The sequence below is a fragment of the Gallinula chloropus genome, assembly GCF_964237585.1.
Source record: "Gallinula chloropus genome assembly, chromosome: 7".
In the NCBI taxonomy this organism is placed as follows: domain Eukaryota; kingdom Metazoa; phylum Chordata; class Aves; order Gruiformes; family Rallidae; genus Gallinula; species Gallinula chloropus.
The window spans coordinates 16,709,982-16,722,777 of NC_140092.1; the positions used below are offsets into that span (position 1 = coordinate 16,709,982).

At 36.1% G+C, this 12,796-nt stretch overlaps 1 protein-coding gene across 1 annotated transcript in view; it reads right to left on the reverse strand.

Annotated features, from left to right (window-relative positions):
* The window catches only part of CORIN (corin, serine peptidase), a gene marked incomplete at its 5' end in the record, with an annotated part of 115,056 nt that overhangs the window by 28,195 nt on the left and 74,065 nt on the right, over positions 1–12,796 (reverse strand). The window contains 5 exons of the mRNA XM_084266622.1: positions 536–767; positions 5,608–5,706; positions 8,649–8,765; positions 9,507–9,617; positions 11,123–11,230. Coding sequence (XP_084122748.1) covers positions 536–767; positions 5,608–5,706; positions 8,649–8,765; positions 9,507–9,617; positions 11,123–11,230 — 667 coding nt within the window. The remainder of the gene's footprint in view (positions 1–535; positions 768–5,607; positions 5,707–8,648; positions 8,766–9,506; positions 9,618–11,122; positions 11,231–12,796) is intronic.

A 12,796-nucleotide genomic window follows, 5' to 3' on the forward strand; every position in this document is an offset into this window, starting at 1 on the left:
GAGCAACTGGAAAGAATGGATGAGTGGATTGACATCAGTTAACCATAGGATGCATGGAAGCAGTTCAAAGCCATGCCAGTGGAGGTTCAGACTGGACATTAGGGAGCATTTCATTACAGAGAGGGTGGTCAAACACTGGAACAGACTTCCTAGAGAGGTGGTCAACACCCCACGCCTGACAGCGTTTCAGAGGCATTAGCACAGTGACTTCAATAACACATTTTAACTTTTGGTCAGGCAGTTGGACTGGATTATCATTGTAGGTCCCTTCCAACTGAACTATTCCATTCTATTGAATACATATATATATATATATATATTGAAAATTATGGAACTCTCCTTTTTTTGAATACTTCAGATACTAATCATGTGTATAATGAACTGAAATTAATGATCTCATAAAATAGATTTCTCTAACTCTAGCCATGGCATTCCAAAGCCAAATTTCTGGCATTTTTAATGGAAACAGGAAATTGGGAAAGACTACCATGAAAGACAAAGTCATCCAAGAATTAAATGAAGTATAGCATAGTACCTGCAAGGTGGGATTCGCTGATTTGTTTGGGGGTCACATTTTGGCACTAAGATTGTACAGGCAAAAAACATAAGATACTTGTAGCAATTGGTCTGAACCAAAGCTGGGAAAAGAGATGACTCCCAGCTGATTGAGGCTTCCTTCTGTGTCCTGTGGCCCAGGTAGTTTGGATAGTAAGTATAGTTGTAAGGCAAGTTCATACAGAGTTCCAGAGTAATTGGTTCACACTGACCTTTCACAGAAAGAAAACAAGAAAAGAAACACAAATGGTATTAAATTATATACTGAATAAATAATTATGTAAGTACTAATAGTAATTATTAACAAATTTTTCAGTCAAGATTTTATCTCAGGCTTGAGAAACTACAAGTTTCAGAGCTTTATGAGCCTACTCATACCAGTAAAGAAAGGTGGATTTGACCTCTGCCTACCTAATAATCTATTCAAGGACTTACATTCCCTTACCAATATGCATTAATTTCCTGAGTAACATGTTAACTTTAACATGGTACAATAAACCATTCTTTAAAACCAGATTTATTCTTTTCAAATCAAGTTTCTGATTATTTTCGAGAGCTCCTGTACAATGCAGCAATACACTTCCTACTGGTGTCCTATGCTACCATAGCAAACTTCATACTGTCAATTTATATGACTGGAACCATAGGATACTTTGGGTTGGAAAGGATCTCAGGAGGTCTCTAGTCCAACATTCTGCTCAAAGCTTGGTCAGGTCTGAGGACTGATCAGCTTTCTCAAGGCTTTATTCAGTTCTTGAAAAATCACTAATGACAGAGACTGCACAATTTCTCTGTATAGAAAACAGAAGGCAGAACTGGTTTATTATTTTTTTTTTTTACATCCTGTGACCTAAAGGAAGAATGGGGATAATTAGGTTGTGTATTGGACAAACACTAAGAGACAGTCTACATGCTAATGATTTAATTCAGATAAGATGTTATTGATGATAAAGAGAATGATAAGCAAGAGCAAAACAAATACAAAAGCTACAAGCCCATATGATTATACAAGCTATAGTTGTATACAAAAATCATGCAGTTTTATTGAACTGACCAAGTATTTTGAATTTAAAAAAAAAATCCTAAATCGGCAGATTTGTTTTTTAGTTTTCTACCACAACAGAAAAGAACAGAATTTCACTTCAGTTCAGCTTTTTATTTACCCCGAGACCAACCTAAAGTTACTTAATTTTATTGACTTTTGAAATACGAGAAAATTTTCCATGAAAAAGTGTATTATTCAAAAGTAATTTCTTATCAAAAGACTGCATATGTTTGCCTATTCTGGAAGCAAACATCTTAACATGATTAATATTCTCCACTATCCAGTCGTAGTATCAGTTGCCGGCACAACGTGGCAACTGTGTGAGCCTATGTCCGTATCTTTGAAAAGAAGTTGAAAGAAGATCTAACAGTCAATTACTCAGCTGACCAGCAGAACTGTCCAGCCTTTCTTGAACTGGCATTTCCTGTTACAAGCTCTTTTAGCATTTACCTCTAATACGAGCATCACAAAGCTAATTTTCATACAGCCTTCCTTGCCTACTGCCAATACTGAACTGTTTCTGTTGCCTCAAACCACTCAGTCCCAGCTTTGGGGCATATGAGGTTCAAAGACTTCAACAGTCCACTTCACATTATTGCCATTTCCTTTTCTTCATGATGAGGTCCTCTGTGTTCTCTCACACTTCAACCCCAGATGCCAGACAAGTTTGGTATTGTGCTTTAATTTTTCTCCAGTAAGCAACTTTTCTTGATGTGTACAGAAAATTACATGTTCAGCAGTATTTCACAATGAAACTGGAGCAAATTAACCATGTAATATTCTATGTGTTTGTGTAACGTTATTTAAGACTAAAGGGTAGAAATGCACATAAATCATTCTCTCTCATTACATCTCATATTTATAAGGGTGTAGGGGAAATCTAGAAGAAAATCTAGTCTGCTGAAATGCCCCTATAGGATAGCTCTTTATATGTTTTCAATACAAAGTGTTTTCAAAGTGTCATTGTAGGTTTAAAAAGAACAACTTCTGCTCTCACACCCAATTCTTTACAATAGACAAGCAGAATAACAAACAGAACACCCACTCCAGGGGAACAGCTGCCTACATTTAAGTCAAATACTAATCATTCCTTTCGATGTCTGTCCTACAGAGATCTTGCTACTCCCTTACTTACAGCATATGTAAGTACAATCTAATGAGTGGGGAACAAGGAATAAAATTCATTGAATTTTTACCCTAAAAGACCACCCCAAGCAGTCTATGCCTGGGTTTAATATCTTTATGTATTTATTATTAACTTGCTCTACACACTATGTAGGAACCACAACCGCTCTGGGCAACCTCACTGAACCTGTGTCCAGTTACCCTCAGCTTAACAAAAGTGTTTCCTTATGTTGAGACAGAACCTCCTGTGTTTCAGTTTGTGGCCGCTGCTTCTGGTCCTGTCACCAAGCACTAAAATAGCTTGAATCTCTCTTCTTTACACTCTTCCTTTAGATCTTTTTCTGTTATTCTGCATATGTTGTAATGGCATCATAATGTCAGCCGAAACCAATCAGACATGATCACACATGGAGAACATCCATCATACTCAATATTGTGAAATGTGGCCTATGCTTTGGAATTTTCCAACCAACAAGTTATTCGGGTCAGAAAATATTGCTTTCTCAAAAACTGAAATTTTCCATGGAAATTCACATCTCTTACCAAAGATTAAATAATTCTGGTCAAAATATGAACAGCTAAAATAACACAAAAAAAAAAAAAAGACAATAGTTCTTCCAGATGTTATGCAAGAAAATCTCTCCCAAATTCTATTGCTGTTTCATTGTGTATAAACAATTAAATATCCACTGGACCAGAAAAGGAGAAAGAGAGATGATCCAGAAGTCTAATTCAGGTTAAATGTCATTCCTGTTGAGAATTACGAACTGTTGCCCATAATATGATGAGGAAAGATCTTCAACTAAAAAACTCTTGGGTTTCTCATGACATGGAATAGGAATATTGGTTTAGAACTCAAATATCACATGTCAAAAAATGTTTTTCACTCTCCTGTAACATAGTCCACTTGTAACACAGCCACTCAAACGTTTCCCAAAACTGCTGCCTATAGGTACAATGGGATACAAACATCTGAATTGGTCAGAAAAATATTTTGGACCACGGTAACTCTCATACAGGTTTATTCACAAGGAAGATGAGTCCAAGAAAGAAATTACACTTGCGAGCTCTCTCTTATTGTGAGAAAGATTGAATTGTGGTCACAGTGCTTGAAAGACTGTTGCCTTTTGCAGGACTGGAGTTGCTATTCATAGAATCTAAATTGCTCCTGATTTTATACGAATCAGAGACTGATGTGGAAATGTGTGTATTGTTGGGTGAGGCTGCTGCTGGTGCCTCAGTTGCCAAGCAAATAGAGGATCTGTCTTATGCACAAATGGTGACTGCCCAGCCATTAGCTGTGAATGCAATGTTTATCCTGTCACACTATGTTCTTTACTAAGCAGTTTAAGCTCCAAATATTTAAAAATAAAATTAAAAAACGGTCTCTTCTTTTTGACCAGTTTTTCATGCTGCCCTGCTAAACAAGACAGTTGGGGGCACCCAGGAAGCTTGACCCAAACTAACTAAAGGGGGCATTCCATACCATGATGTCATGCTCAGCATAAAGGGGGGCTAGTGGGGAGGGGGCACATGGCTCCAGGATGTGTGGCTTGGGAATGGACCAGCTTCGGGACAGGTCTGAGCTGTATGGTCTGACTCGCATGGTTCAGTAAGAAACTGCATTGTGTATCACCAGTTTTGTATATTTTGCCATAAAAGTACTGTTATTGTTATTTCTCCACCTCCTCTTCCTTGTCCCAGTAGACTATCCTTATCCCAACCCACAAGCTTTGCCTGATTTGCCTTTGTCTTCTCTTTTTCTCACCCCACTGAGGGGGGAAGTTAGCAAGCAGCTGCATGGTGCTCAGCTGCTGGCTGGGGCTAAACCATGACAGGTACTTATGTTTGTCCCTTTTCAGAAAGTTAAGAGAAGCATTGATAGAAGCATGTGTAAAGCACATACACCCAGTTATCTTTACTTTAGCAGCATCTAAAAGCCCCACCATCAATGATGCCTGTCTCAAACACTTGTGGGTGAGAGTCACAAATGTGGGGTTTGGACTAGCAGACCTTCCCATATCCATTCCAACCTAAATGGAATAATATTATTCCAAAACGCTACCACATAGTACCAAACCATACCTTGCAGAGGTAACTGTTCAACACAAAGCAATTATAGGATATGTCTACACATTCATATGCAAGGGAAGGCAAGCCTGCCTATTTGCCAAGGTGACCTAAGTTGATGACTGTATTAACACAACACCAAGTTTTAATTAATTTTGAATAATTCTAAATGCAATTCTGCTCCATTTTCAAAACTTGGCCAAATATACTTCTTTTGGGTATCTGTTCACAATGCTGCATTGCACAAGTGAGAAATGTGCAGTGGGTACAGGAGGTTTGCACAGAGTGGTATAGTATAGAACATATAAATGAAGATATGCCGCTTTGAATATCCTGGACCTCTGCAATATGTACTGGTTAGAAGAATAATTAATCTTGCCAGTATTGAATATCAAAAATTTTCCTTCATAGGAGGGCTTAAAGCTCTACTAAACACAGTACCATTGGGGTTTTTTTTTCATATTTTAAAGATAAACCAGTAGCTTCTGCTTGACACTTGCACTATGTTCTTTATGTAAACACCGAATGTCATTAAATGCAAAGAAAAAGTGCAACTATAATCACCCATTGAAGTACAGATCAAAAATCCACAGAAGGGAAAATATCTCAATGTCAAATGGAAGGTGTATTTCTTAGTATATCAATAAGCAAGAGTTATGATTAAACTTTCATTTCAACTTTGTCCTTTTCAATACTTAATTATTACATGCATGCATTAGATAACAAAATATTACTTACTGTGTTCTACTCTCATCCTCATTATACTCTAAAGCACCTTGAAAAGTTACAGTATGAGCATGTGACCTACTTACTGCAGTTTGTCTGGCTGTTTCTCATCTCACAGAGAGAAGTTCCACAGGGATCAGGACAGGAAGAACATCTCTGGTCTCCCTCCTGACAGAGGGTTTGACCTGAGGAAAATAGAAATTTACTGTTCTAATTATTTACCAGACTAATAAAAATGACTGGAGTGTAGTGATAAGAAAACACATTACACTTGATGAGTTTACATTACACTTACATATTTCTTTACATAGTTGAATAAGTAGCCTCCAGCATTTCAAGTGTGGTAAGGAAGTGTTGTAAGGAAGAAAATTGTACAACAGTGTCCAGATGTCTCTTTTCTTTACCCTTATGTTTAATGTAAGTGTTTATATCCCAGTTTCTGAATGTGAGATATGGATCTCTGAAAGTCATCTACCATGATCTGGTAGAGTATGAAAAGTTATGTAAATCAGATTTCAAAGAGAACAATAGGTCCTGCCTGAAAGAGAATACCCCCAAGGGATTATTCTTCAATGCCATTCAGTTGAGCTGCTTCTCATTTTATGATTGTTTTGGCAGACAATAAAAACCATCGTGACGAAAGGTCGTCAGAGCTGAAGCTTTATTGTCCTTCTTTGGCTGATTAAAAACCAAACAATAATAAAAAGAAACCCAAAAAGGCTATGGTCCTAGAGATGGGGTTCAGAATAACTAAATCCAGCACTTAATAAAAAGTTTCTGAGTGCATTACCTGGGTAGTTATTTTCTCTGACAAATCGTTGAACCACTGTCTCATAGTGGTCTATTCTCTCTTCCATATGACTTTTGCAAAACCAGTTATTTAATTTACTATTCTGCACACCGAGACCAAACAATTTGGATTTTATCATCTCATCCTGCTTAAAATTGTTTATTGCAATTATTTCTTAGTGTTCATACTGCACTATTGTCCACAAACATTAAGCATCCAGACATGGTATCCTCTACCTTGGACATAAAGAAGATCCTGAAGAAACATTTTTTTCAATGACCTTGGCAAAAACCTTCTCCCAAAGAACTGATAACATAGTCATATCTATTAATAATGATATGGATTTACTTCCCTTCATATATGCTATATATTGAAGCAATGGAGGTACTTTCTGTTGCTGTAGCAATTGACTTTTTTTACAGGTGCATCTCTACCCTGTTTTTGATGGGATCACAGAACAAGCCATGTATATTTGATTTCTATTGTCTCAAAATGAATGACAGACAATGTTAATAGCTGCCATACATTAAACTTCTTTAAGGTATATAGTAAAGGAATCAATTTTTCTCATTCATCTTTAGATGAAGCAATGGTCATTTGTAATCCCTATATGTATACATTTGTACCATTAAACAATGTCTCTATATCCTCACATAGGCAACTACATATCGAGCTCAAATTTCTATGCTGATTTTACTTATTTACTGTCCTTGAAACCAATATTCCAGATCACTTCAGTCAAAACTTCACTCCTTTGATAAGCATATCCAAATAATTTGATTTGTAGAGAAGTCTTTTTCTTAAGCATGTGTGTCCTATTGTATTTTCTGGTTTTGTTGAAATCAACAACATATGTAAGAAATTCAAAAGAATTCTGCCTTGCTTTCACAGGGACTTTGCAAGGAACTGAAGAGGAACAGTCCAAATGAAGCTCAAATTCTGCCTACATATTCTCACACAAACGTAGGGTGGACAGGAGATGGCTGCATAACTTGGGTGAATTTTAAAAGTTTAAATGCTTGCTTATAGAATGCTCTAAATAGTTTTGTGCTTTTCAATTTATCTCATTATCCTGCCTCATCTCTTTTACATTAAAAATTACAGTTTCATTATCAGCAATAGAAATAGAGCACTTTGGAATTCATAGAACAAGACTGAGGTTGGACCATCAGGAAAGATTAAGAACAAAACCAGAATTTTGAGAGACTGCACAATCAAAACTAAAGACAAGATTTGGTCCTTAGTTTTTTAGATTGCCTCAGTCAGAACTAGAAGAAATTCCAAGCAAGACCTTTTTGCAACATCAGTGGTAATTGAGAAGAAGAATAATGGTAATTTTTGTGTGTCAAATTCTCATTATTTTTTGAATGGAGATGTTTAAATTAGAGTAGGACAATCCCAGGAACTTAATATGAACAGAAGGGATTAAGCACACATGCTTATGAAAGGCTTTCTTCTAGAATGTTTTCCTAAATAAATGAGGCTTATATAATCACACTGCCTATTTATTTTATGATTACAGATCTATTCTACTGTAATAACCTTTGAATAGTTTCTTCTAATAACACTATATATGACAGCACTGAAGTTTTCTAAATAAAGTGAATTCCTTTAACTTCTTAAAAATAAGATTCATAAGAGAAGGACATGAATAATTCCTACATTGAAGGTAAGGCTGCAATCTGAAGTTATACCTTACCAGAAACAAGGGAATCACCTGTGAAAAAATGCCTTCAAATGCTGAAACCATTACAACATGACTACATTTTTTTCTGAGTGCCAAAATGTACCACAGGACACAAGTCTTTGGGAAAACATGGTCCAGGGTCAAGAAACTGCCTGGTTTCCTTTTCTTGCATATAATCATAGGACAGCTATTATGTAGCTGTGTAAACTTACATTCTCATATATTTTCTCTTCTGCACACTAAATCATTAGTTTACTTATGAAAACATCCTTCCTCTGACTCCCAAGGTCTGATGAAAAAAGGATTTTCATGAGCAAATTTCTTCTGGAACAGCACCAACTCCCATGATAGTAGCTTCTAATTGCTGTAGACAATGTGAATATATATTAATTTATTTCAAGTAACAGCTGATCATGTGAGATATCCAAATACTATGGGAAATATCACCTTGATTTCTTTAACTTTTTGTATTTTTAAGGACTAATAAAACCCTGCTTACAACTTCCTGTGTGAAAGGAGACACCAACCAGCCATAGCAAGTGTTATTTGAAAGGCAAAGAAAACTTGTCAGACAGCTTTAGCTAAAAGGCACTTCAGAATGCAGCAGTCAATGGTAGTCTCAGTAAGAGTAAAATGAGGGATATCCTTACTTTCACTGCAGTTTTCTTCATCACTTCCATCTTTACAGTCATTGTCTCCATCACACTGGAATGCACTAGGAATGCATTGCCCATTTCTGCACTCCACCAGACCCTGACTATGACACGCTAGAGAGAAAAAAAAAAATGTGACTTTCTAATCAGCTTAGGTTAATTAAGGTCATAATTAGTTTTTATCATCACCTTGATGTTATTTTTGGAGGAGCTGATAACATTGCATAGTACTGAAGGTCACTAGACATTTTTTATTATATATAAGCTATATTTTCAGTAGCCTACAGCTGTGCTGGTCTTTAACTACAGCTACTGAAACTATGTATGTCAGGTAATCAGCATAAGCATATGTCTTATGAGAACTTAAATCACATTAAAACATATGCTAGTTCCCAAGACTTGATTTTGCAACCTCAGTAACATTCCAGTGTAGTTGTTTTGCAAATATACACCCATTGGCAGCAGACAGAAGTTCAACCTCCAACAAGCTGTGATAGATTCCATCCAAACACATCAGAAAACTGTCACAATCTCAGAAAGCCTACAGCTTAAGAGGTTTTATATATTCATTCATTACTCATTAATGGGAACATTACAATTAAGAAAAAGTTAAGTCTGTAATTAACAAGCTAAAACACAAGGCAATGCTGGTACTTCTCAACAATGGGAACAACTGTTTAATTTGCTGCAGCTGTTAACCAGAAGCAACATTTGTCAAGTGTGATCTTCTCCAATCGGGCTTATAGTTTTGCCTTTGAAGTAATAAGTATACTGCTTAATTTACATTTTTGTGATTGGTTGGGTTTTTTTATTTTTAAAGAAAGAAAAAATAATTTTGAGATTAAGGGAACTTACAGCAATTGATTTCATCTGATTTGTCTATACAGTCATGGTCACCATCACATACCCAATCAGCTGTTATACATCTCCCATCTCCACACTGATGATGTGTCACTGGATTACAGTCTAAATAAAATGCATATTGGAGGACAAAAGTTTATATTATTAATTGGTCTATGCCCGTAAGCTAATCATTCTTACTAATGAGCCTTTTTGCATTAGTAAATTACAGTAAGAGAATTTGTGCACCTGCAGGTGTTTTGCAGTTGGTAGTTGGTAGAATTTGTTGCCTATAGAGTGATGCATGCTTTCCTTCTCTCTGGTGCACCATTGTTCCCATTTGCAAATAAACAAGTTTAAGAGTTGTTAAAAAGATTATAAGATCTTCTGGCTTCCCATTTCATGGAATAATTTTCAGTTAGTGAACATTTTCAGGTGTCATCAGAGGAAATCATTTCCCACACTTATCTTTTTAATACCTGCCATATTTGGCACTAAAACAGAAACTATGTTTTCTACATATGCTCAGAATTTCCAGTAAGACATACTGACAGAGAAACTACTCCAACCTTCATCTTACTCTTTCTATCCAAATGATTCCACAAATAAAGAAAAGCATTCTGTTGAGCAGGCTGAATTTACACCAAAATGAATAGGGAGGATAGACATGGTCCATTCTGTCTGCTCAAATTGCCATGAAACCCATTTATAGCTGGGACAAAAAGATTTTAACTTTTATATAGAAACAACGATGTCAAGATAGGAATGATATGAGTCAGATTAATGTTTAGAAGAGTCTTTAATCAAAAACAGCTTATGAAAAACACCATAAAACAACCAAAACTGTCAAAAAATAGTGAAAGATCTCAGAGTATGTTTTGTTTGGTGAAGAAGCATGCAAGAAATCTTGGAAAAAAATGTGCCTTGATTTTTAGCTTTGAAATTCTCCGTGCTTTTCCTTAGGAAAGCAAAAGAAAAAAGTAAGAAATAGTATTTTAAATTTTAAATCATTATTTTAGAGCACATAACTTTTCCTCAGATGTAGTACCAGGAACAAAAGTTAGAAAAAATAAGGCTTTCAAAGTTTTCCAATATTTACATGTGAAGATTATTCTTTTTTATGGGTAAACTTCTTTTTTTTTTCCTATGAAAGTTAGTGTAGGTAGAAAGATAAACATAAGGAGGCAGAACATAGAAAGTTGATCAAAAACAGAATTTGAAAGAAAAAGAATTTGATCATGAAAACGTACCAGATCACTATGAAGCTTTTATAAAAATAGCTCAGCTATAAAACAGTTGGCATCATGTGTAGCCTCTTAGAGTTTGTTTTCATTTCAGCTAAATTCAGCTAAGTTAGGAAGAAAGCAACTGTAACATCTTGACTTAGTTTAAAAGAAATCGCATATCAGAATATTTCTTCAAAATACCACTACCTTAAAAATTTGTATTAACCAGACCTCTTTCTTTGAACCTTTTCAAATTGTCTATAGAATTTTTGAGCTGCTTTTACTTTATCCAAAAAGAGTAACAGCAGGTTATATTACTCTCTTAGTCATTTAAGGAAGAAGATTGCTGGCTTAGGCAATACTGCTATCTTAACAACTGTAGAAAAACATAAAACTTTCACTTACCACAGTTTTGTTCATCGCTAAGGTCTCCACAGTCATCATATCCATCACAAACAAAGGTATAATTTAGGCATTTTCCAGTGTTGCAACGAAATACATCATCACTGCAGTCTACAAAACAAATATTTGTAAAATGTTAACATCACAGTGGACATGCATATCAACTATGAAAGCTGGAATGTGTTGACTGAAACAAGATACTAGCTAAAGATAGCTAAAGATACTCTACAATTTACAGGTCTGTATTCATATTCAACGTGTACCAGTTTAGTAGAATCTAATATGGGAGAACAAGAAAAATCAAAAGCAATTTTTAGACACTTTTCTTCTGTTCCTACCAATTATTTTTTGATCAATACCAGGAGGAGAAAGTGCTCAGATTACACATACGGACAAAAATGTTTAATTTATACACATAAAGTTCTCTAGAAAGGTTGTGGGTTTAATCAGCTAGATTAGTAGGATAGTCTTCAGCACCTGATGTGCCTATTAAGTAGAGCTGAAGCTTCTCATAGCAAAGTCAAGATCCCCAGACCTGGCTTTGGAGCCTGTCTTTGATCTTAAAATGTTGTCAAACGAGCTGTATGCGGTTTTGAGCTCAGATTTTGGCCTGATGTCATTGCACCATGGAATTCTTAGCACTGTCAGATCTAAATGGGTTTAGCCTTTTTTTTCCACAGCTGAGGCCTTCAGTAGAGCCTTGATAAATATTCTCTGAGAATACCCAAAATGCTTGAAAAATAGCTGGTTCGAGTGAAAACATGGAATCTACATTGTAGTTAGAAAAGGGAGAAGAGAAAATAGTGTTGGTGGTGTCTGGTCCCATTAGAAATAACTTCAGATTACAAACATATTTGTGAAGCAGGTGACCTAGTTTTACTGCCTCCCTCTAGGCTTTTCCTTCACATCTGGCTTTTCCATGGAGAATGGCAGAATATAGCTCAGTGGACGATCCCTCCTTCCCTATGCTACTGGAACCAAGGAAGTTCTTTGTGCCCTTTCTTACTGAGATATGTGGGTACTCTAAATGAGGTCTTTCCTGGACAACACACAGAAAGAGCTCCAAGAATATGGACTGAAACAGAAGTCTCTCCTTTCAGCTGAGATGCTCGACTGCTACACAACAGAATCACGCTATTGCTTGCTTCTCTTCGCTTGGCATGACTCCTGCATTGATGATTGCACAGTGGTCCCACATTGAAAGAAGGGTGTTCTGCTAACTGTATTACACACTGATAGGTGCAGCACTCTCCCAGAAGGTGCAGTGAAGTTTCTATCCCTCCGGATTAATGTTGGCCAAGTGTTCCACCTTCTCAGTGAGTACTCTATACTTTAGGTTTCTAAAGACTTTACCAACACCAACTCCAAAATTTGAATGTGAATCACTTGTTCCCCTTCCCCCAAAGAAGTATTCATGCTTCCTACAAATTTTGCATGGTCTCAGAAAGTCGAAAAAAATTCACAGCACAATGAGAAGGACAATGCTTCAGGACATAAAGTAAAAAATATGGCTGAGCCATGACTTTTGTAAGCCAATAGTTAATTTAACGTTACTAGGAAAAAAGGCATGAAAGAGTAAATAGCAAAAACCCCAAACTAAATGAAAATGTTTAAGTTCTAGTTTCATGTAAGCAGAACAATAGCCAGCTGAGAGTAAAATTCTAAACATTACTTGCT